This window comes from Oryza sativa, chromosome 2 (genome assembly GCF_034140825.1).
Source record: "Oryza sativa Japonica Group chromosome 2, ASM3414082v1".
Lineage (NCBI taxonomy): Eukaryota > Viridiplantae > Streptophyta > Magnoliopsida > Poales > Poaceae > Oryza > Oryza sativa.
This window is the reverse complement of record NC_089036.1, coordinates 20,381,997-20,407,721: the sequence shown is the minus strand read 5'-3', so window position 1 is coordinate 20,407,721 and position 25,725 is coordinate 20,381,997. Positions and strand designations below refer to the sequence as shown.

General features: G+C 39.7%; 3 protein-coding genes across 10 annotated transcripts; 2 read left to right on the top strand and 1 right to left on the bottom strand.

Annotated features, from left to right (window-relative positions):
- Positions 1-949: 949 nt before the first annotated feature.
- LOC4329580 (threonine--tRNA ligase, chloroplastic/mitochondrial 2) lies at positions 950-4,882 on the top strand. The gene is made up of 8 exons (XM_015770084.3): positions 950-1,341; positions 1,484-1,630; positions 1,744-1,891; positions 2,004-2,257; positions 2,826-3,203; positions 3,572-3,880; positions 3,948-4,148; positions 4,431-4,882. The coding sequence occupies exons 1-8, from the start codon at positions 1,018-1,020 to the stop codon at positions 4,692-4,694; spliced, it is 2,025 nt and encodes a 674-aa protein (XP_015625570.1). The 5' UTR covers positions 950-1,017; the 3' UTR covers positions 4,695-4,882.
- A 3,270-nt stretch (positions 4,883-8,152) lies between these two features.
- Positions 8,153-16,828, top strand: LOC4329579 (pyrophosphate-energized membrane proton pump 3). 6 transcript variants are annotated; one of them, XM_066307226.1, is made up of 15 exons: positions 8,153-8,496; positions 8,662-8,922; positions 9,624-9,827; positions 10,909-11,060; positions 11,136-11,283; positions 11,374-11,506; positions 12,350-12,522; positions 13,030-13,150; positions 13,673-13,860; positions 14,522-14,959; positions 15,211-15,375; positions 15,456-15,611; positions 15,695-15,806; positions 15,901-16,120; positions 16,492-16,828. In XM_066307226.1, the coding sequence occupies exons 2-15, from the start codon at positions 8,833-8,835 to the stop codon at positions 16,589-16,591; spliced, it is 2,400 nt and encodes a 799-aa protein (XP_066163323.1). In that variant the 5' UTR covers positions 8,153-8,496; positions 8,662-8,832; the 3' UTR covers positions 16,592-16,828. The 6 variants fall into 6 exon arrangements, with proteins under 6 accessions (XP_066163323.1, XP_015625568.1, XP_066163324.1 ...); XM_015770082.3 differs by having other exon boundaries at positions 8,655-8,922; XM_066307227.1 differs by having other exon boundaries at positions 8,153-8,582.
- Positions 16,829-20,018: 3,190 nt separating this feature from the next.
- Positions 20,019-24,817, bottom strand: LOC107279909 (glutathione S-transferase T3-like). 3 transcript variants are annotated; one of them, XR_003241058.2, is made up of 4 exons: positions 24,158-24,817; positions 22,327-23,291; positions 20,402-20,470; positions 20,019-20,239 (listed from the first exon to the last, which is right to left on the bottom strand). XR_003241058.2 is itself a non-coding variant. In XM_015767837.3 (2 exons), the coding sequence occupies exons 1-2, from the start codon at positions 24,496-24,498 to the stop codon at positions 22,328-22,330; spliced, it is 1,305 nt and encodes a 434-aa protein (XP_015623323.1). In that variant the 5' UTR covers positions 24,499-24,817; the 3' UTR covers positions 22,152-22,327. The 3 variants fall into 3 exon arrangements, 1 of the variants encoding a protein (XP_015623323.1); XR_010739061.1 differs by lacking the exons at positions 22,327-23,291; positions 24,158-24,817 and adding an exon at positions 20,561-22,162; XM_015767837.3 differs by lacking the exons at positions 20,019-20,239; positions 20,402-20,470 and having other exon boundaries at positions 22,152-23,291.
- Between the last annotated feature and the right edge of the window lie 908 nt (positions 24,818-25,725).

Sequence of the window (25,725 nt, the reverse complement as noted above, 5' to 3'; positions counted from 1 at the left end):
AGTCACATATAAAGTACTATTCATGTTTTATCATCTAATAACAATAAAAATTCTAATCATATTTTTTTAAATAAGACGGACGATCAAGCGTTGGACACGAAACCCACAAGTACACTTATATTGGAATAGAGGTGGTAGTGATCAAAGTTTTATAGAAAAACAAAAAATATTAACAATATTGCATACTCGCTCCATTTCATATACTTTTTTTTAGTTTAACCAAATTTATTGAAAAATATAATAGTATTTTCAACACAAAACAAATATATGTTTAATAAAACTAATTTAATATTTCCTCCTTCCCTAAATGTTTGACACCGTTGACCTTTTTAAAACATTTTTGACCGTTCGTCTTATTCAAAAACTTTTGTGAAATATGTAAATCTATATGTATACATAAAAGTATATTTAACAATAAATCAAATGATAGAAAAAGAATTAATAATTACTTAAATTTTTTAAATAAGACGAACGGTCAAATATTTTTAAAAAAGTCAACGGCGTCTTGTGGGATGGAGGGAGTATTTTATATCTTGCTAATTTTTTCTATAAACTTGATCAAACTTAACAAAATTTAACTATAAAAAAAATCAAATGCCTTACCATATAAAATGGAATTATTGTAAATGGAAATAGAAGGAGTATTAAATTGTATATTTAATATACAGAGGTACTCCCTCCCTAAATGTTTGACTCCGTTGACTTTTTTAAACATGTCTGACCGTTCGTCTTATTCAAAAACTTTTGTGAAATATGTAAAATTATATGTATACATAAGTAAATTTATCAATAAATCAAATGATAGGAAAAAATTAATAATTACTTAAATTTTTTAAATAAGATGAAAGATTAAATATGTTTAAAAAAGTAAGCGGAACATTTTGGGATGGAAGGAGTATTAGCCCCGTAGTAGTACAGTACACATCTGTACGCTAGAGAGGCTCGAAGCAGAGAGACCAAAAACGATATCCAACAGCAGCGGCCACCACGCGCCCACCGCTCCCGGCGCGCGCCACAATGGCGGCCGCCGTCTCCGCGCCCCTTCTCCGGTTCCACCACCACCACCGCTGCCTCCTCCGCCACTCCTCCTCGCCGCGCCGCTACCCAGCCGGCTTCTCGCGTGGGCTCAGCTCCGTCTCGTTCGGCCTCCCGCGCAGCACCACCACCGCCGCGCGCTCCACCGCCTCGCCCTCGGCGCCGTCGGCGGCGGCGGCCGAGGCCACGGATGCGGCTTCCGCCCAGGCGGGATCCGACGGCAAGGGGGATGGGATTGGGGAGGAGGAGCGCGTCGTGCTCCCCACCAACGAGTCCTCCGACCGCCTGCTCCGCATCCGCCACACCGTACTTGCTTTTTGCTGCCTCCCATTCCTCACTTCTCTACCTGTCATTAATCTGGTTTATTCCAATTTCGTGTTGATTTCGCTAACCAATTATGCTGCTATGTCGTTGGTTGATTCGCGTCATCCTTTGCTTGCTGCTCTAGTGTGCGCATGTGATGGCCATGGCCGTCCAGAAGCTGTTCCCCAACTCCAAGGTGACAATAGGTCCCTGGATAGACAACGGCTTCTACTACGACTTCGACATGGAGCCCCTCACGGACAAGGACCTCAAGAGGATCAAGAAAGAGATGGTATGTATGTAACCGAATTGATTGATGTGTTCCTTTTTTGTAATTCTCTGAACGAACGAACTAAATTGTTGGGGTGAATTTTTGAGTTGCTTAACATGCTATGGTGGTGGTAGGATCGGATCATCCGGAAGAATCTCCCATTGGTGAGGGAGGAGGTGTCCAGGGAAGAGGCCCAAAAGAGGATTGAAGCGCTTAATGAGCCATATAAGTTGGAAATTTTGGAGGGCATCAAGGAAGATCCTATCACAATCTATCACATTGGTTTGTAGTGCCATCTCGTTTGATTTTGAGCATTACATTTTCGTCATGCATTTTTTTTTTGGTTGATCGGTGGAGTCTATGCTCATGTTGGTGAATTCACTGTATACTGTAGGAGAAGAGTGGTGGGATCTCTGTGCCGGACCTCATGTCGAGTCTACTGGCAAAATCGATAGAAGAGCTGTTGAGCTTGAGTCTGTTGCTGGTGCTTACTGGAGAGGTGACGAAAGTAATCAAATGCTACAAAGAATATACGGGACTGCATGGGAGACTGAAGACCAATTGAAGGCTTACATCCACTTCAAGGAAGAGGCCAAGCGCCGTGATCATCGGCGATTAGGTCTGGATCTTGATCTATTCTCCATACAGGTATAATCTTAATTCTGCAACTAATTAACTCGAGAACCATATGGCGGTAATTTGTTAGTAACGGCAAGTCTCAACCTTCATATCCAACATATATTATCTTGTTGATCTTTTTCCCCCTCCATGATATTGGTTATATAATTTTAGCATTACAGTGTGCCATAGCCTCTTTGTATGGTTAGAGTGTGCAAGTCAGTCAGTCCTTTCTTCTTTAATGCAATAGCCATATTTTGATATAGCATCTCAAAGTAATGGAGTTGACTCCCAAGTATTAGAATGCCTTGTTAGTTGTTAGTTTGTTACACTACCAGATATGACTGTTAAAAACTTAAAGTGGCACCTTCATTCAAATCATAGAACTTCATTTTGCTGTTAGTCTGCTACCACCAACATCTGCTGATGCTTCACACGTATTTGCTATAGACCACCAATTATGGCACAGTATCATCCATGTTCCATTGGCTTAGCTTTACAACCCTATGCCACTTTAATTCAGGCCTGATTACATGCATATCCAACTTTTTTTTTTACTTTTTATTTATAGTAACTGTAGAATATGAATTTTTAACAGGAAGATGCTGGTGGCGGTTTAGTATTCTGGCATCCAAAAGGTGCTATTATCAGACATGTTTTAGAAGACTCATGGAAACAGATTCACTTGCAACGTGGTTATGATCTATTATACACTCCCCACGTTGCAAAGGCTGAACTTTGGAAGGTTAGTGGGCATATCGATTTCTACAAAGAGAACATGTACAATCAAATGGATGTTGAAGATGAGCTATATCAACTTCGGCCCATGAATTGCCCTTACCACATTTTAGTATACAAGAGAAAGCTACATTCATACAGGGATTTTCCCATTCGAGTGGCAGAGCTTGGAACTGTCTACAGATATGAGCTATCTGGTAGTTTGCATGGGCTGTTCCGTGTCAGAGGATTTACGCAGGTGCCTCTCTACTTCAGAATTCTGCTTCTATTTTCTTTCTGATGGAATCATGCTGGTTCTATGCATTCTGCAGTCACTGAATTCAAATATATATTGTACATTGTGATTTGTGTCATTATGGCATGTTTTTCTAGTGAGTTTTCCTATGTATTGTACTAACAGATTTCATTAAGTACTACTACTACCTCCGTTTCAGGTTATAAGACTTTCTAGCATTGTCCACATTCATATAGATGTTAATGAATATGCTAACATCTATATGAATGTGGACAATACTAGAAAGTCTTATAACCTGAAACGGAGGAAGTACTACCTTTTGATTTCATAACCTTTCTTGTTATTGTTATAAAATAGGTCTATTTGTGCAGGATGATGCCCACATATTTTGTCTGGAGGACCAGATAAAAGATGAAATTAGAGGTGTTCTTGATCTGACTGAGCAAATACTGGGCCAATTTGGCTTTCGGTATTATGAGATAAACCTTTCAACAAGGCCAGAAAAATCTGTTGGCAGTGATGACATATGGGAAAAAGCAACACTTGCACTAAAAGATGCACTAGAAGACAAAGGTTGGGAGTACAAGGTTGATGAAGGTGGAGGCGCTTTCTATGGCCCAAAAATTGATTTGAAAATTGAGGATGCTCTTGGAAGAAAATGGCAATGTTCCACTGTGCAGGTCAGTTGTATATTTATCGAAAATCTTTGAGCACAATGGACCACGTTAACAGTTTACTACATTACAGGTCGATTTCAATTTACCTGAGCGGTTTGACATTACTTATGTCAATTCAAATAGCGAGAAGAAACGGCCTATCATGATTCATAGAGCTATCCTTGGGTCTTTGGAACGATTTTTTGGTGTCCTCATTGAACACTATGCTGGTGATTTTCCACTTTGGCTTGCACCAATCCAAGCTCGTATTCTACCTGTGACAGACAATGAGGTTTGCTTCATTTACTTTGATCATCTAGATGCATGACTACATGTGCTATTAAATTAAAAGCACCCAACTTCAGTTCGTAACAGCATCATTTATCTGAACAACCGAAGTCAGGACATCAGTGTTCTTTTGCATCTGTGGATCCTGGTTGATTTTATTAGTGTAGATTAAATCTGTTTAAGACTTCAACCTAGCATCTTTTTTGTACTTTTACTTTTGGCTCCATTCAGGAGATATTTCCAGGTATTTGATGTAAACCAGCTGCATCTTGTTTCACATTTGCAGCTGCAATACTGTAACGAGGTGGCTTCAGAACTGAAATCAAAAGGCATTCGAGCTGAGGTATGTCATGGCGAGCGTCTACCAAAGCTAATACGGAATGCCGAAACGAAGAAAGTGCCGCTCATGGCGGTCGTTGGGCCTAAAGAAGTTCAAGCCAGGACCCTCACTATCAGGTCCAGGCATAGTGGGGAGATTGGTACTATGCCTGTGGATGAATTCTTTCGCAGAATCCAACTTGCTATTGCGAACAAATCTTCTTCACTATGAACATTTAAATATGCTAAAGAGCAGTTGATATTGTAGAGTATTAGATCTTGTGCACATACACGATATAGCAGCTGTGCTCTAGAAGAAGTTAGCAACTGAGGTCTGGAAGAGCAGATCAAATAATTTTGTGCATAATCGCCATCGCCGTGTTTTGCAATATAACAAATGTCCAGTATTCTTTTTTTGTACATTAGGGAGGCTCATATACTATTTCCACCAGGTCATAACTATTTTCAAAGGTAGAGATGCTTGCCTGGGGCCTGGCTTTGAATTCGCACGTAGGAACGAATTCATTAGGAAACTAGTGGTTACCCACGCGTTGCAGCGGAGAAAAAAAAATAAAAAAAACTTAAAAAAACTTGAAGAAAATAATTTGTAATGTCCCAAAAGACAATATTATAAGCTTGATAGTAGTTACTCTCTCCGGGCTGATAATACTTGTCGTTTTGTTTTGGATAATAGCATGGTCTCTAGAAAATAACTTTGACCATTATTTTTCATTGTAATATGTATAAAAGTGTTAACAAATATATGTTTTTATCAAATTACTTTTTAAAACTAATCTATACATGTAGTCACCATATTTGAAAGACAAATATTTTAAAAATGATTCATAATCAAAGATTATAAAGTTTGACCTCACCTTGTCTAAAACGATAAGTATTATCAGCTTGGAGGGAGTAACAGAATTCTCTCCCCTATTGCATGTTCAGAGGAGCAAGTCCAATTGGTGGCTGATCTATTGCAATGTGCTGTGAAGAACCTCCCTATAACTTACCTTGGCCTCCCGCTCTCGACGCAGCATCCAAGCAAAGTAGAGCTCCTACCCCCTCTTTGGCCGGTACTCCAAGAAGATGGTAGGCTAGAAACCGAATCCTTTTGGTTTCCTGTGCACCGCCTAGTTTCTCATCGACACGCGCTTGATGGTCCTACCGGTCTACCTTATGACCGTATTCGAGTTGCCCCCAACGGGCAATTGATCTAATCAAGTGCTAGTGTTGTGCTTTTCGATGGAAAGGGGAAGAAGAGATCAATGGGGGAAATTGCCTTGTGGCATGGGATAGATCTGTATGCATAAGGAGGTCGGAGGGCTATGCATGAAAAACATCATACTACTAGGTGTGGCACTGCAGCTTTGCTGGCCATGGCACCAATAAACCCAACCAGATTGGCCATGGGTAGCGCTTCATCTGGCAAAGGACTCCGCTCTCAATTCCCTGTTTCACGATTACCACCATAGTAGTGGTAAGGGATGGATCCAAGACAACGTTTTGGACTGATCCTTTGTCAAATATCGTCGTTGCAAGGTGGCCACGGCGTTGCAAGATAAAATTGATGGGTGCGGGACATCTGTGGAAGTCTGTCCCCCGGGCTATCTTAGAATACTTGCACATTGGGAAATTGTCACCTAGGGCAAGCTACACACCGGTGCACAAGATGAGATAATCTAGAAGTTCTCAAGTGAGGCCTCTATTACAGTGTTTCATTGTACGACATATTCTTTGAAGGTATGACAAAATCTCTGTCTGTATTCTTTAGAAAGCCAAAGTATCGTCCAGGTGCAAGTACTTCTTCTTCTTCTTGGCGTTCCGAGGAAGTTGCCTAACAGCTGGCAATCTCATGCGTCGGCACATACCATGCTCGATGACAACATGTCTGCTATGCGGCGTGGTAGCTGAGATCCGCAACCACCCTTTCTTCATATGTTGCTACACCAGGCAGGTATGGGACAATGTTCGCTAGAAAATGAAGATCGCCTTGCATCCTGACTCGGATGACTTAGCATCCTAGTGGTTTGAGGCTCACCGAAGCATCCCGAAGCCAGTCATCATGCATTTTATGCAACACTTATCCTAATATCATGGATGGTGTGGAGATGGTGCCACACTCAGGGTCTATGCAAAGCGGCGTTGCAAAGTAGCTCAGGTAATCATGGAAGAATGGTGGACTTAGAGATTGTACTAGAACTATCTACTGCTACTCGACTGTGTGTAAGAGTTCAGGCTCTGCCCTATAGTTCCCCTTTCTCCTTGTGTAACCATGGTGTAAAGCCATAGAGTCAAGTGCAACAACCATGTTTGTTGTTAATCTTTGTATTATTATTTGTGCATTTCTTTCCATAATATAGTTAAGTCGATATTCCATCGGCCTGACAAAAAAAAGATAAAATAATATTAAAAAGCCAAAATAATATATATTAATTCTAATAACTAGAGAGCTCCAACACACACATAGCCAATAGAACTTAATTGCAAGGAGTTGGCAAATGAAGCTTATGTTATTGTTATCGAAGATGGAGAATGGTGAAAAAACAAATAACAAGATGTAAAAAAGGGAAAGAATGGGTGAAATTTTGATTATATGCACTATGGTACAAAACTGAACTGGTATTAATAAAAGTACATATATTTTAACCAAATTATTACTTTGCGAGTTTTGCGATAGTTTGGTCAATATATCTTTATCTATAGTTTTTGTGAAATTTACTCTATTAATAATTATGAATTTCAATAATTATATGGTCATGTTATTAGTAATTAATATTACGTAATAAAATGAGAGTGTACCGTGTAATGGTGGATTTCGTACATCGCATGCACGATACATGACTAAATTGTTCGGATATACTACCGGCCCAAATGACATATTTACAAACAAAAAGTAATTTGTAAATAAAACTTTTATATACGTGCTCTTAGCGATCCAAAATAAAGGTTGAAAAATAAACTTCGATGAAAAAAAACATAAAATCAAATTTAAATTTAAGGTTGAAAAAAAATAAATTTTTGGCTGATAAGCATAAGCATAAGTATAAGCGAGAAGATGAGGTCGTATGCTGATGACCCATCTCCATCGATATCTTGTTTTAAATTAAATTGGTACAATCGGGTTAGTTTGCACGGTAGCTTTTTTTTTTTTGACATTTAACTCTATGCCACTTTACGATGTGGCAATTAATTATTTGCCACTCGCCGTCTATAACATGTGGGCCCTTATGTGTCTATGACATGTGGGTCCAGTGGCAAATAATTTAGCACCACTCGTAAGAGTGGCAAATAGTTAAGAACAGGTACAATAGCAGGCTATAAGCTAGTTATAAACATATTTTAAAGAGATAAAGGAAGAGAGAGAATAACAGCGGGCTACAGATTTGTAGCCAGCTGCAGCACGGACTCCAAAACGTAATGTGTGTATTACATGTAGAACCAGTTATTAATAGTATAGTAAACAACTATTGTAAGAATTGGCTATTACATTAGATATAGATGATTTAGAGATAGGAGTGGGCTGTACTATTAAACTTGCCCTAATTATTCCAGTTTTTTTTCCCTTTACTTTCTTGACATCCGTTTGCGCTTTTTGCACGGCAGTAGTAGTTCTACAGGAGTGACCACTGGATAATATTATACTATTATCTCGTGTGTTATATGGTGTTAGGCTAAAAACCACGCGAGGTTAAATCGGTCCTTGCGCTCGCGGGATCGAAGATCTCCCCACGTTCCGTCTCCTGCCTGCGCCGCCGCGCCGATCTCCATCGCCGCCGCCGCCGCCGCCGCCGCCGCCGACGAGCAGCGGCGCCGGTGCCGGCGCCGCGCCGCACACACTCCCCCCTCCTACTCCTCCTTGCGCCGGGCCCCAAGTCTCGTCTTCTCGGCCTCGACTCCCGGAGGTCTCTCCTCGCTCGCTAGCTCTCCCGCCTCGCCTCGCCCCCCACCGCACCTCGACTTCCATCCATCCATCCCCGCGACGGGAGCGGCGGTGGGTGGCCGTGCTGCACGTCGCCCTTCTGCTTCCGCCTCCGGTGAGCACACCCGCGCCGCCGCACGCGCGCACATCCCTCTTCCTTTCGAGTTCGCCTCGAACCTTTCCTCTAGATCTGGAAGCTAGGTTTGTTTTTTTTTTCTTTTCCCCTTCCTCGTGTTAAACCTTAGTACTAATCTGATCTCGTGGCATTGCAAGGGAGAAGTGAAAGTTGCGGAGCTAGGGCTAAAGGGGGATCCACTTGGTATTCTTGGCTCCAAAGCTGTCTGGGTAGGGACCGTCCAAAATTCAGCGACCGGGATCCGGGGGCGACCTGCCCCAGGGTGGGGAGATCGCTCCTTTTCCTGTGACAAGGAGGGCGAACTCTTATTCAGCCATGATGGAAGCGGACATGGAGAACGGGAGGTTGTATCCGGAGAGACCCAGAACTTTCTCTACCGTACGAACTAAATCATCTCTGCCACCGGTATGAATTTCTCCGCCTTTTAGATAGATTTAACTTCTTGTAGGTGACTAGGAAGAGTATGGGTTTAGCTTTCGTTCATTGTTTTATCCTTATATGTTGTACTAGTGCGATGGTATGGTACATATGTATTTTTTGATTTTGATGAAATGTGTCATTTCTTTTGTGTACATTGTTTTTTCTTGCAAATATATGGCAAAGAGCCAAAGATCAACATAGCACTACCGAATGCTGCATTGCGAATTTTGCACCTCCTATCTGTTTTACACACATTTGTAGTATTTCGCTCTTTTGGAGCTTTTCACTATTGAAAAACATGTAATTAGTAATCAAAGATAGCTCTCTCTGCTCATACTAGAAGAATATGTTTATTAGCTCAAATTATTCAACATTTCTATCACTGTTTTGCATAATTTTGCTTAAAGTTGTTATGAGGTTAAAAGAAAATTCTAAACTACAAGAACTTTAGTTCCCACAGGTTCATATGTTTGACTCTAGACGTTTCAATCTAGATCTGCATAATATATGCTACGAAGTTTCAAGCTACATATGTTTGTTATATGAAAATATTTTCGCAAGTTGCAAATATCAACAGATAAATGTTTTTGTTTACTTACCTATAAGTAGAGTTTATTTAACATGGCATCAGCAACAGTTAATCTCTTATTTTGCATCTCTTCATTCTCTTGTTTTGTTTGATGCAGATCTTCCGTGTGTTGATGAGGATAAATCCCCGTGCTTTCATTGTTCTTCTTCTTTTGGTATTCAGTGGTGTGCTCTATGTAGGAGCCAGTACATCACCAATTGTGCTCTTTGTGTTCTGCATATGTACTCTAAGTTTATTCTTCTCTCTCTACCTCACAAAGTGGGTTCTTGCCAAAGATGAAGGTCCTCCAGAAATGTCTGAGGTATTACAATGTCATATGTTCAATTATGTGATGACATACTGATGCTTCATATTTTCTATATGCTCATTGCTGTATACTGTTTTTCTTTGTTTTTTGTAACTAGCTATTTCGTTGTGTGCAAATGCAATATACTATTGGTGTTATGCATCTTTTGCTTTATTCAATTAACACTTCCACCTAGGAGACTGTAAATGCTCTTTTCTTTTGTCCTGCAGCTTTGCATTTATGGTTTAAATGTTTAGTTATATTTTGTTATTTCAAAAGGGATGCTAGATTTTTGGACATATTTTCTTTTTCTTCTTGACATTTATGGTTTTAATGTTTAGTTATTTTTTCTTTTCTTTTTTAGTTATATTTTGTTTTTGTTGGTGTGGGTTGCAGAATGGTGTTTAGCTGATGTACTATGTTTGCATGTTGCTTAGTACAATATAATTGGAAACTTATGCCATATCATCGTATGGCATCATATCAGACGGATCACAATTTACTGTAATATGGGCCCATTCACTAGTTTCTGGAGATTACTATAGAAGAGTTAATGCAGGCAGCCAACTAAACAAACCAACTTTCTACCATATAGAATAAGGAAATCTGGGTGCATGCATTTGTAATGTAGTAATTAGGCATCTATGTGGCCCCTGAATGCACACAATTTTCCTATAGAGAAGGTGAACATTGGTTCTATGTTAGAGCAATTTTTATTCATACCACAGGAGCTTGTCCAGTACCCACAAAATCAGGGTATCAATTAACTGACCAAACAGTTGTGGTATAAGAATTCGTATTTTACATGTTTCTAGTGCTGTTGTGCACTGGCTTTATGATATGAATTTGTTGGCATGCATGGTGCAACACAGGTACAATGCTACACTATTTCTTGCTCACCTGCTGATGTTGTTAGCTAGTGAACTACAGTTATATAAATAATTTTTTTTGGACCAGTGAACTGAATCTGGATGTCATGATGTTGATATTATATATCCTACATCCTACTGTTCTTGAGAGTTGTACTTAGTATATTGACATCTTTACCTGTCAGATTTATGCTGTATTTTTTATTGGGTGCCTTCTTGATGTTCAGATATCTGATGCCATAAGAGATGGTGCTGAAGGATTTTTTAGGACACAATATGGGACTATTTCTAAAATGGCTTGTATCCTGGCACTTGTCATTCTTGGCATCTATCTCTTTCGTTCCACCACCCCACAGCAGGAGGCATCCGGTGTTGGAAGGTGATTTCCCATTCTTATTCTGAAATCTTATTTGTGCCCATCCTTTGACATCTCATGAATATCATGGTTATATAGGACAACATCGGCATATATTACTGTTGCTTCCTTTCTCCTTGGAGCTTTATGTTCTGGGATTGCTGGTTTTGTTGGGATGTGGGTATCCGTACGTGCAAATGTTAGAGTTTCAAGTGCTGCTCGGCGGTCTGCAAGAGAAGCACTGCAGGTTTTGTTTTATACTCTTGATATACTATACATTTCATGTGTTTGTCCCTCCACAATAGAATTTCAAATTGTGACTAATTTCTCTAAACAGATTGCTGTCCGCGCTGGTGGTTTCTCAGCCATTGTGGTTGTTGGCATGGCTGTTTTTGGTGTGGCAATACTGTATGCAACATTCTATGTTTGGCTTGAAGTAGATTCACCTGGTTCAATGAAGGTTACTGATCGTAAGTTTCTCTTAAACCTGTCTTTTTTCAAAACATGTCCTGCTTAAGAGAAGTACTTTGTCCATTCACTTATATTAGACTACGCTCACTTGATTTGGGCTTGAAGATCAAAGAGCAATTCAAATCCACAAGGATATGCATGTTGAGCCAAACCTCTGATATTAATTGCAATACACATACTTTCCATGAATCCAGTTATCTGATACGGATTGCTTTGGAAGTTGGAAAATTTATTTTCCATTCAATAAACAGTTTAGTAGCTGCAACTAGGGACTCAGAGAAACAAAAATACAGTTACCTTGAAAGAGGTGTGCAACCTATAATTATGAACAGCCATGAGAAAAAATAGTACTAGGTAATAAAGATGAACAGACGGAGTACTGTTTTTTTCTTTTAACTTTCACATCTGGTCTGTAAGGGCTATCTTCTGTAACAGCTGTTTCATCATGTGAAATCGATCCTTGGTCCTGGAGAAGCTATCCATGGCACTGACAGGTTGGCCTGGTTCAAATGTCTGTCTGACACGAAGTTCATCGCTATTTAAAAATCTAACCACAGTTTCTAAAACATCAATAAAAAGTAGGAGTAATTAGTTAAGTTGAAGGACCACAATGGGACTAACAGAAAGTGGAGGAAACAAAACAGCTTATTCAAAAAGCTAAGGTCCTCTTATCTGTTAAAAAATATATATAAGCGTGGTCGGTGGTCGATAACAGGTTTAGGGCCCTGGCCAAATTTGTGCTTTTCCTGGTTGATAACACTGGTTATGGTTATATGTTTGCAATTAGTTCTTTTATTCAAATGGAATATTTCTTTTGTCAATTTCACATTTATTTCCTGTAGTGCCTCTTCTCCTTGTGGGATATGGTTTTGGTGCGTCTTTTGTCGCCCTTTTTGCTCAGTTGGGTGGTGGAATATACACCAAAGCTGCTGATGTCGGAGCTGATCTTGTGGGAAAGGTTGAGCAGGGAATACCAGAAGATGATCCTCGTAATCCTGCTGTCATTGCTGACTTGGTATTGATACTTCTCTTGAAGCCTGTTGTATTTTTTTATTATTTTCTATCATAAGCATATGATTTTTTCTTGTTGGATATGCCTAGACATAAGTCATATGATTCTTAAGTTCTATCAAGGATAATATTTCTTTGTATTTTCAATTCATTACGTAACTCCCCCAACCCCACTCCAAAAGAAAAAACCTCCATAGGTGATGGACTAGCATTGTTTCCCAAGGCTGGGGATAATTCTTCATAGAATATATAATATCTGTTATTCAGAACGAATTGTCTGGTTATAGCTAGCTTATATTTTATCTGTTACTTATACATGCTCTTCAGTAAAAATATTTCAGTTTGGTGGTGGACTGGTGGTAATGATAAGTTCTACATCCTCATCCCTCCCTCTACCTCCCCTCACAACTTAGAGATGCATCTCGAAAATCACTTTGTATTATTATTATTATCCTATTATGCTCTGTAACACATGTATACATCAGTAGTATACTAAAAGAGGGCTACTCAGGTTGGTGACAATGTTGGAGATTGTGCCGCACGAGGGGCTGACCTTTTTGAGAGCATAGCAGCTGAAATTATCAGTGCAATGATACTCGGGGGAACAATGGCACAACGCTGCAAAATTGAAGGCAAGTCTCTTTTGCTTGTCATGCAACATCATTGATAAGAATGCGAAATTGTCCAGTGACAATTCCTGTGAGCTCCTAAGGCTGTGTTCTTTGCTCAGTGTTCTCAACCCCTCCCCCTCGTGTTCCGCGCGCACGCTTTTCAAACTGCTAAACGGTGCGTTTTTTGCAAAAAGTTTTTATACAAAAGTTGCTTAAAAAAGTCATATTGATCCATTTTTGAAAAAAAAATCTAATACTTAATTAATCACGCGCTAATGGACCGTTCCATTTTTTGTGCGGAGGGAATGAGTTCCCAACACAGAATCGAACGCAGCCTAAGAACACTGAAGAGCCAGCCGTCAAATGATATTGTTAATATGAGTATATATAATACTTTAGTTATGTAATAACATGATCTTTCAACAAATCTTTATTCATGGGCAGTGCCTGGTTTTGAGTAAAATCGAGATTCATCTTTTCTTCTGCAATAACTTTTTTTTGGTAATATTTCTACTTTATAATCAGCATTCTTTGCTAATGCAGATCCCTCAGGCTTTATACTGTTTCCTCTTGTTGTTCATTCATTTGATCTGGTGATCTCATCAGTTGGAATACTCTCAATTCGGGGAACACGTGACTCTGGGTTAATATCCCCTATTGAAGATCCGATGGCAATCATGCAGAAAGGATATTCTATCACTATACTGCTCGCTGTTGTTACCTTTGGAGTGGTAAATCTAGTTATTTTTGTCATTAATTTACTGTGTCTTCCTTGAGTACTAGTGCAGTAGAAGTTCTGGCGAGAATACTTCATTTGTTTCCATGGGCTTGGATGTAGATATTCTCTAGGGTCAGAAGATGCAAAATGTGTCTGGCATGGTTTGTGTAATTTCTTTCATGTACTATTCTCATCGGCATGTCTTTAAATACTACCTCCGTCCCCAAATATAACAACTTCTGGATAAGGGTATGTCCAGATACATGGCCAAAAGTTGCTATATTTTAGGACGGAGGTAGTATCATTTTTTAATGAATTATGAAAGGTTGAAATGTCTTTCTATTACTGTATTCAATTACAGAAAAAGTAAAAAATTGATGGTACATGGTTAAATTTCGGGGGAGAATAGAAACATAAAGTTTTGAAAAAACAAAAAAAATCTAGCCCAGGAAAGTTCTGACTAAACCATGGGATCATAACCATTGCATGCATAGCAGGAGTGTTGGAAGTAAGAGAACTAATTATGTAACAAAGAACTGAAACACAAAAACATTTCCCCAATGCAGTTACTCTGGGTTATGTTGGTGTTGTCTTGTTCTTCCTTTTCTGCAGTAAACATCAAATTCTTTTTTCTCTGAAGTTTGTTATAATAATTGGCCTGTGTACATTTTCAGTCTACCCGGTGGCTCCTGTACACTGAACAAGCACCTTCTGCATGGCTCAATTTTGCCTTGTGTGGCTTGGTGGGCATCATCACAGCATATGCTTTTGTTTGGATTTCTAAGTATTACACAGATTACAAACATGAGCCTGTCCGCCTTTTGGCTCTTTCAAGTTCCACAGGGCATGGAACTAATATTATTGCTGGAGTAAGCTTGGGACTGGAATCAACAGCGTTACCAGTTCTAGTGATAAGTGTAGCCATCATATCAGCATTTTGGTTGGGGCATACATCTGGATTAGTAGATGAATCTGGGAACCCAACTGGTGGTCTTTTTGGGACAGCTGTAGCTACAATGGGGATGCTTAGCACAGCAGCATATGTTCTCACCATGGACATGTTTGGTCCAATAGCTGACAATGCTGGTGGTATTGTGGAGATGAGTCAGCAGGTAATACACTCGTATTTTTTCCCATGTATATAGCAGTTCAAACCAATATTTTGTCTTTGCTGTAGGTTTTTATTTACCGTTTCTGTTAATATGCTTTACTCATTTTCCTTTGCAATTTCAAATTGCTCTAAACTGTTCCGCCATAAGAAGCTTCTATTAAATAAAATTTAACATGTAGTTGTAGCCTGTATTTACATGTGATATTTGAATCTCTGTGTTCTCCCAACCATCTAACTGAGCAAACTGTGCAGCCTGAAAGTGTAAGAGAAATCACAGACATTCTAGATGCTGTGGGCAATACAACAAAAGCTACTACAAAGGGATTTGCTATTGGGTCAGCAGCACTGGCTTCCTTTCTCCTGTTCAGTGCATATATGGATGAAGTAGCTGCTTTCGCACAATTGCCATTCAAAGAGGTATTTTATTACTTAGACACGCAAAATACTTACTTTCTGTGCTTATAACATATATAATGGTCTTGTGTAATGGATTGCAGGTTGACATAGCAATCCCAGAGGTTTTTGTTGGTGGTTTACTTGGTTCAATGCTTATATTCCTGTTTAGTGCATGGGCTTGTTCTGCTGTTGGCAGAACTGCACAAGAAGTTGTTAACGAGGTCAGGAGACAGTTTATTGAGAGGCCTGGCATTATGGTGAGTACATGCATATAATTAAGTTTGTCATTTTTCTTATGCCTATAAAAGTTAATGCTAACTTCTAATATAATGTTATGCAGGACTACAACGAGAAGCCTGATTACGGTCGTTGTGTTGCAATTGTGGCATCTGCTTCCTTGAGGGAAATGATAAGGCCGGGGGCTTTAGCCATTATATCACCCATGGCTGTTGGTAAGTTCTATAGATATGGGGGTTATTGCATTTTTGTTCTAGCGTTGGGTACTTTTTTTTTTTTGAAAATGGGGAAACCAATCATGGTTTGCAGGTATTATCTTCCGTATGTTGGGTCACGCTACTGGCCGGCCTCTTCTTGGAGCCAAAGTTGTAGCCGCTATGCTTATGTTTGCAACTGTTTCTGGTATTCTCATGGCACTCTTCTTGAACACTGCTGGTGGTGCCTGGGATAATGCTAAGAAGTACATCGAGACTGGCGCTCTTGGTGGCAAAGGCAGTGAGTCTCACAAGGCTGCAGTTACTGGTGATACGTAAGTGTTTTATCTTTTATGCTCTACTTTTCAAATTCTGTTTTGGGGGTTGTTTCTAGGACTATGTTCACACATTTCATCAAAAATATGTAGCAATATTCCGAATGTTAGTCATATTAAACTTGTGCACAAGAATTAAGAAAGTAGCTCAAGAAGAGTCATGTATTTGTGATAGGTGTATTATTTACTTTGCAGGGGCAAACAAGTAAGGAAATATGGATTTAGGAAATAGTTGAGAAGGCTAAAAGACAGAAACAGAGGGAGTGACAATGTTTGTCATCAGGGCTTGGGACCATTTTGTTGTTTTTCTGAATAATAATATCTCCAAAAATATGGGATAGATACACTTATAGGAGTTTGTTATGCTGCAGGGTTGGAGATCCATTTAAAGACACGGCGGGGCCTTCCATCCATGTTCTTATTAAGATGCTCGCTACAATCACATTAGTGATGGCTCCAATATTCTTGTGATTAACCATGAATGTATCACAACTAATCCTGCGGCGAAGTTATCAAAGGGTCCTGTAGGTGAGCTGTTTACGTGAGTGGGATGTATTGATTCGCTAGCTTTGTGTTTATTTTGCCCGATTAAAGAGAATCACTACTGCCCATTTTGATAGTGTCCATATTATACTGTCACTTTCTTTGACAAATGATACTAATGTTGGTAATATACTGGACAGAGATTAGAAGGGCCTTTAAAATGCACATATTGTTCTCGCAAATCTGCTAACCACTTCCCCCGTTACATTTACATTTGCTTCTGCCCCATTGGTCATCTCCTATAATAGCACGATCTAAGCTTGATACAACACTATCAAGAGCTGGATGTTGTGTTTGTTTTTCATCAAAGGGTTACTCCATGTCCTGGTATACTAAATCAAAGGTTTTATGTGCCCATGGGTTCTCTCGATCGCTAGCTTCGAGGCGTCTGTTCTCCATGGTTTTCATGTACAATTTAGAGTCACATTGCCCATATATATAGTTTGAAACGTTTGATACAACTAGATACATATGCACAATCGTGGTTAATTAAAAAAAATGCACATGAAAGAACAAATGGAGCTGATGATGTTTGGTGGTGGCTCGTACGTCCGTACGATGATATCATCACTTCATCAGGTACAATACCGGCTGCATCACATTTGATGCTAGCTTCCTAATGGGTTCTCCGTTACAACTGCTGTACAGCACTCTTGCATTATTGAGATATTAGGTAAGCCTGTTTGGTTGCTACCCTGAGCAAGATGCCTGAGTATTTTTCATGCTTGAGGATAGCCTGAGCTTGCTTACAAGAGTTACCTAACCAGGCATGGCTTAAATTTAAGGTAGTGGTTGGTTAAAGCCCTGAGAACATGCTCTCTGAAAAAGTGCTCTCTTTTTTCTAGTAGCTCTCACGCATAGAGCTGAGCTCCAACTGATGGTACCAGATTTTAGTGGAGGAGGAAGCAGACGGCCTTTTTGCTACGCCTGACTCAGGCAAGTTTCGTCAGGCAAGATTCCTTAGGCTAAAATTCTCAGGGTAGCAACCAAACACGTCTTAGACAGATTACAGGCTTGGGCTCAGGCCAGGCTGTTTTGCTCAGGTAGCAACCAAACAGGCTATATGACCGTATGACATGTTGAAGGGTAACAATAGCTTTTTCCTTCCCCGGTGAAACGCTTAAGTTCTTTTCCATTTAGGTTAAACCCTATGGATAAATATGTAAGAAAACATGTGTGTTTTGTTCAGGAATAAAAAAAAAAGGAGTGAATTACATAATAAACCATATAAGTTTTATCTAAGTTTTGTTTTAGACCTCTTTATTCCCTCTTTTTATTCACACTGGATCCTTGTTCTTCCTCTTTTCGAGTTTCGATGCTCTAGCTGCTAGCCATCTTCGTCCCCACCGTCTGTCTTCTCTCCTATAGGCCCATCCTTTTCATCTCTTCGCCAATAGCCCCATCACGATGACTCCCGCTAGCCCCTTCCCAAACACCACCTGACTCCACCAAGCACAGCAGTGTGTTACTTTTGTTTAGAACAAATTAATCGTGAGGTTTTTTTTATAACAAATTAATTTGAGTGTAGATGTATTTGTAGCATTGAAGTGTATGAAGGAGTAGTTTGCTAAAAAAACACATCCCTTAATTACATCGTTTAGAAAATTGACATGGTCTATATTGTGTATATATTTGCCCATACATTTTTAATCATTTATTTATATATAAAAAATTAAGAATACAAATTTACGGAAGTATTTTTTTAACAGCTTATTACTATTCCTCCGTTTCACAATGTAAGTCATTCTAACATTTTCCACATTTATATTGATGTTAATGAATCTAGACATATATATCTACCTAGATTCATTAATATCAATATGAATGTGGGAAATGTTAGAATGACTTACATTGTGAAACGGAGGGAGTATCTTTTTTCACATATCAAACTTATTTTAAGTATTGTGATCTAGATGTTGGTTTTGATTACAAGTATTCTAAAACAATATTATATATACGAGAATGAAATTAAAGAGTAATTATATTAAATAGTACTGAACACTAAATAGTAGGAATTTAGGATGTTCAGCTCCTTCAAATGAGAAAGTCCATTAGCAGTTCAAGTGCGCGTGCACTTATCAATATCATATTATCTAAATAATTATGAAAACTTTTGGAAAAAAAAAGTTCTACTCCCTCCATCCCAAAATAAGCGTAGCCATGAGTTTCTGTGTTCAACTTTAATCGTCCGTCTTATTTAATTTTTTTAAAAAAACTAAAAAATATGTCACGTATAAAGTACTATTTAGGTTTATATTCTAATAACAATAAAAATACCAGTTATAAAAAATTTTAAATAAGACATACGATCAAAATTAGACACGAAAACTCATGGATGTGCTTATTTTGGGACGGAAGAAGTATAACACATATTACAATGTTATGCCTCTCCATGAACATGCGATGCTAAATTCAATTTATTGCACATCCCACAAAAAAAGTACTCTGTAGTACATGTTTGGCTATGAATTGTGTTGGTGCTATTTATAACATTTTTTTATTTTGTTTCTATAAGATTGAATTTAGACTTGGATTTAGGCAAGAAGATAGACACCTATTGTATTATATAAATCTAACTATTTGATTGACATTTATAAATGAGAAGCAAACTGTTAAGTGCACATGCACTCGAGTTGTGGAAATTTATTGCAATCCTTGGAGAAACAAGTTAAAAATAGATTTGGTTACGAATAGTACATGTTTGGCCAAGGGGCGAAGCAGGCATGGGGCAGCCCCATGCCTAGCTCCATGATCTTCATTGTAATATTGAAAAATGCCATGTAATTTCTGAAAATATTTAAACTCCCATTAGTTCAGCTCTACATGTGTAGGTTATTTTGGCTGCACCCCTGTTTGGCTATGAATATTATTAGTGCTATTTATAACTAAATTTGTATTTTGTTTCTCCTGATGTAGATCGAATTTAGATTTGAACTTTTTAAAGAAGGTGCATGCCTATTGTATTTTATATATATATATATATGTGTGTGTGTGTGTGTAGGTTATATTCAAATTTTAAGCTACTTTTATAATTGTCTGATTAACATTTAAGAAATGAGATGCAAACGAGATAATTAACAAGAATTCAGCTCCCCTTCAACGAAGTCTTAGCAATAGTTGGAGAAGCAAGTTGCAATAGTATTACTATTAGGCCATTCACAATGCAGTGTTTCATTACACTGTTTCCCAGACGCCACATCAGCTGAAACGAAGATGAAACAAGTTGAAACGTACAATGAAACAGACCTTCTCAATGCTGTGTTTCACTCTAGCGTTTCCAATGCAAATTCAAGGCATTTAATTCCAGCCACATAGTGGGATCGTATGTAACACAAACGTGTGTAGCCACTTGAACACAAAACAAAATACATGCATTCAGCACAGATAGGTACGATTGTTCACTTGATAAATTTAAATGACCATTCAACCAAGTTCACTACATAGCAAAGTTTAGATAACTGAATAGATGTTAACTCGAGGTGAAATATGACAGAACTAAGCTACAAATGACGATGACAAGCAGGTAACTGGAGGCAAATTGACGATGCACCCATAGATTTCATTGATTCTTTCACCCTGTACAAATGAAAGTAGTTCAGACATGACAAACAGGTTTACACATGCAGTAGATAAATATTGGAGGATCACAATTGCATAGTAAAGAAAATAACACATGTTCTAACACCCTGTAGCTACCAAAAAAGAGAAAAACATAGTGATTTGATTCTCAGAACTTACATTGTGAAGACAACAGACTGGAACCTGCAAATAGATTTTTTTTTAGGGAACCTGTAAATAGATTGGAACCTGCAGAGATTAAAAAATATGGCGATGAGCATTCAGAAATTTACAAGTGGACCATAGATATATAAATTACAAGAAAAATAAAATAATTACATTTACTGATTCTCAATTTCCAGTTCTATGTGCAGCACCACCAAACTTATTCCAAATGTGTTCCACCAAATCTTTCTTAAGTCGGTTATGAGCCGCTCGATCTCGGATAGAAATATCTTTTTCTAAAACTCTATCAAATGGTGTGTTCTGTTCAGGAGAGAACTCAGGTTCCTGAACGGTTGATGAACTAGGAGGCACATTTAGATCTAAATCTTCTTCAATAATTCTGGTTTCCTTCTCATCTTCAACTATCATATTGTGAAGTATGATGCAAGCTAGAACAACATCTCGCAGTACACCTCGATCATATAGACGAGCTGGTCGTTTTAAGATGCAAAATCTTCGCTGCAATACACCAAAGGCTCTCTCGATATCTTTTCTTGCCCCTTCTTGCATATCTGCATACAATTTCTCCTTTTCAGTGTTTGGGAGTCGTATTGACTTAACAAACACTGCCCATTCAGGGTAGATTCCATCAGCAAGAAAATACCCAGTATTGTATTGATTCCCATTTACCATGTACTGGACTCTAGGAGCTTGTCCTTTGAGCTCCTTGATAAATACAGTAGATTGGTTCAATACATTGATATCATTGTTGGAACCCGCTGCTCCAAAAAATGCATGCCAAATCCAAAGATCATGCGATGCCACAGCCTCAAGAATCAGGGTTGGCACTTTCTGATCTCCACGAGTGAACTGACCCTTCCATGCTACTGGGCATCTTTCCCAATGCCAGTGCATGCAGTCAATGCTGCCGAACATTCCAGGAAAACCACGTTTCTCACCAAGTTGGAGAAGCCGTTCGGTATCTTCCATGGTGGGGCGCCTAAGATACCTCTCACCAAACACATCTTGAAGACCTTTGACAAAATTCTTCATTGCCTCCATTGCTGTAGTCTCTCCTATCTTCAGATATTCATCTAGTTCATCTGCGCCACTACCAGTAGCCAACTGGCGAATAGCTGCAGTACACTTTTGCAGTGGACTGAGTCCTTTCCGATTAACAGCATCCACCCTTTGTGTGAAATACACTGACCACTGGCCTAATGCCTCAACGATGCGAAGAAAAAGTGGCCTAGACATACGAAATCTTCGACGAAAAATTTTGGAAGGGTAAAGAGGATTTTCTGAAAAGTAATCATTCACTAGTTGCTGATGTGCTTCCTCTCGTGGCCTCTTGATGTGCTTCCTCGGATGATGTCGATGGTCAGAAGCCTCGTTTTGAAGACCTTCTATAGTGGACTGTACTACCACCGTGGCTTCAGTGAGAAGATCATCTATGATCTCATCCTCAGCCAGGAACTCATCCAACAAGTTCACTGGAACTTGACTTCCATCAGTATTTTGCTCAGACATCTTTGAAGAAGAGAGAAACAGTAAAGATAAAAGGGAGGAGGTCTTCGTATGAGAAAAGAGGGAATGAGTTTCTGAGAGGAGTAGAGAGATGGCTAAACTCTGCATAAATAGGCGCCCACTGCATGTGAAACTGACTGCCTAGTGCAGCATTCACACTGCATGTGAAACTGACTGCATAGTGCAGCATTCATACTATATGTGAAACTGACAGCAATACATCATTCACACTGGGTAATTAATATAACTAAATATTGCACCATTCACAGATATGCAGCTCAGATTTGACAAATTCGTGATATGCAGCTGACTGCATAGTGCAGCACAGATATACAGACAATATAACTAAATATTGCAGCATTCTTTAATTATTATAAATAATAGTGCAGCTCAGATTAGATTAGATATCTAACCTTAGTCAGCAAATAACTTTTCCTCCAGCTTTTGTAATGCCTTGTCTCGGCGAGCCTTCTGTTCTTCAGACATGTTACTTGTATCTTGAGTGAGCAGGGAATTGTATACCTCAAACATCTTTGCTTCTTTTTGCTGTTCTGCTGCCTTCAAATTTACGTTTGAAATGTGAATCTGTGCTTCAGTGACCTTCTCACGCTCCAGCTTCCGATCTTGCGTCACTTTGATAATTTTTTCAATATTGTCCCCTAGGATGACAATTCCTTCTGACATACTGTCCTTCTTGCGTTTTCCATTGCGCTCGGCTTGTGCTGCTTCTCTACCAATGGGACGCTTTTGTTCATCTGGAATATCAACCACTTCAGCCTTGTTTTTGTCCTTCTCAATCATTGCACACCACTTGGGCTCTTTTCTCAGTATCTTCCACCAATGCACAAGTGCAAAAGGCTTTCCAAATGTATTTGCATACATCTGTTGTGCCTCCTTCTCCAGCATGTCATCGTCATATCCGCTTGTATTCATTTGAGTTACCTTAGTCCAGTAATCATTGAATTCTCCAATCGATGATTTGAGGCGTGACCAATGAACCTTCAATTGATTTATTTCCCTTGTACGCTTCCCATTCCCTTTTCTGTTGAACTCATCAGTAACCTCTTTCCAAAACGTATCACCTTTCTTTTCATTCCCATGAATGGGATCTTTAGAAGCATTCAACCAAGCACTAGCCAATCTCTCTTCCTCATCATGAGTCCAATATCTCAAACTTCTCTTTTTAGCACTTGCATCATTGATTGCATCTTCATGAATATCAATTTGGACTGTATTGTTAGCTGCAGCTTGGGGTGTTGGTGGTGGAGTAGACATTGTGTTGGTAGTCTGACCAACAAGGTGAAAATTTTCACCTTCTTGTGGCTGCGGCAGACAGTTCTGTTGGAGAAAATTTACGAAGCCTTCTGTAGGATACAACCTGAAAACATAAGAAGCAAATCCAATTGAAACCGATGGCAGCATAAGAAAATCAAACATAGTAAGTTCCAGAAGATGATCCTGACATAGTAAGTACTGACATACTAACAGGTTACTTAAGCATCATACTGATGATCCTGACATAGTAGCAGTGCTGACATAGATTTTTTTTAATAAGATCCTGACATAGTTCAGTCAAGCAAGTACTACAGTATGTGTAAGGAATAATTCAGTCAAGCAACAAGTTCAGTCAAGCATATATGTCAAGTAACAAGTTTAGTCAAGCATACAGAAGACCATGTAGGGCAAGCTGTTGCTGTGGTTGCAAAGAAGACCATATATATCAGTACTAACAGGTTATTTGGTTAGCTATGACGACAGCACAGAGTGTAGGGCAAGCTGTTGCTGTGGTTGCAAAGAAGACCATGTCTGCATTCCATACAGAAGGCTAAAAATATATACCAATGTTAGGATGATACCCTTGGCATTTACACTCAAAGCATTTGTTACCAATGTACTGACAAGGAGATATTTAACAAGCTTTACGTATGTGAATTACATGTTGTACAGTACACTGTCCAGATTGCAAACTGAATCTTTTGCTTTCAATTTCTGTTATACAAGCCGCAATCCATACTGCATACTGAATACTGAATTTTCACTAACAAAGTATTACTGCAATCCATACTGAATACTACATTTTTTCTATTCATTACTCAGGCATATATCAAATTACCAATGTACTGACATACTGATTCTAACAAATTTCATTGAGCATAAACAGGAACTAATTACTAATGCATGAAGAAGAGAGTCATATCATGTATCATAGTGTACAATGAATAATCTGTGACAAGGAGAAAATACCATGAACTTGGGCCTTGTTGGTTTCCTTGCAGAAAAGCAAAATTGGGGGGTACAGAGCCCCATCCTGCTCCTTGCGGTGGCCATGGGGGCATGGTTGACATCGGTACAGCAGGGGATGAACTGGGGGCAGCAACAGCAGGACTTGACGATGGAGTAGGCGGCTGAACTGTTGCCGGCGATGGAGCTTCAGGAGGGGAACTTGCAGGCAGCGGTGGCTGAGCTGTTGCCGGTGATGGAGCAGGCGCCGACGACCTCTTCAGGCCCAGCTGCTTGCCCCCACGCTTATTCCCTCCTCTGCCGGCGGCGCTCAGACGGGATCCACCACCTCCTTGTGGATCCATGGCTGCTGGACGGCGGACGGCGGCAGATGGACAGGATTCACCACCTACTTGTGGATCCAGCTCCGCAATCTCCGCTCGTGGTTCTTGCGCTAGGGTATGGGACGGACGGGGCGATGGGGACTGAGTCTGGCGCTAGGGTTGCAGGTGAGATTGGGGAAAAAAGCTTCGAGCCAGTGCTTTGGGGGCGGGAACATGGAGGTGCTGCGCGGGAAGATGGGGGACTCGCGCGGGAAGAATCCGGCGATGCGCGCGAAGATGGCGAAGAGCAGCGCTCGCACGGGATCCCGGAGGTGAAACGATGAACTCTCAATGCTGTTTCACCCCGTTTCAGTGACCTGGGAAACGGCGCTATCTCGTGTCACCATGGTGAAACGAGTTTACTCTCTCTCCTACCCATTTCATGCAAATATTGCTCTTTTGCTGACTTGTCACTGTATTAAATGCGCATGACACTCAAATGAAACACCCATTGTGACTGGCCTTAAGCCGGCCTTTCATAAAAGCTGTAAAATACCCACCTTTTTTTGGGGGTCCCCCTCAATATAATCTCTAGGCTTGTGTTGGGATTGCCAACCCTCTCTCCTGTCATGCATGCATAAAGCTACGTGCTTTGTCCTCCCAAAACGTATCCATATCTCACATGAAACAAAAAGCTCCCACATTGCATTCTTTCCTCTCTCTCTCTCCTGTAACACTACCCTTCTACTGTTTTTTCCCTTCTCTCTCTCACCTCTTTTTGACCAGTCCAACAGTGCATCTAGCTAGCTATACCAAAACACACACCAAATTAACTATGAGACCAAATGAACCCTTTCCCCTTTAATTTGCTCTTCTTTTACTGGCAAGGTAGCACATCAAAGAAAGGAGAAAAAAGAATACCAAAAAGACAGAAAGGAGCAAGGGAGAGCACATGCTTTGGAAGAAGAGGGTATCAGGCCATCAGGGTAGTATGTGGTGGTTTGCTGTCTATCTTGGTCTTTCTGCTGCAGGTATAGCGCATCATGGTAGCTCATGATGCTACATGCATGGGAAAGAGGTCGAAATCAAAGCCAACAATGTACCTTGGATCCCCATGCCATCAGTGACCACTCTCTCTATATAGCTACCACTTGATCGATGATAGCTCAATTAGGTGTCTATTTTTCTTTGCTAAAGAAGTATTCCCATGGGTTTGCGTTGGTATTGTTCTCATAATGTTGTATTGAATAATTATCCGAGTCGATTGCT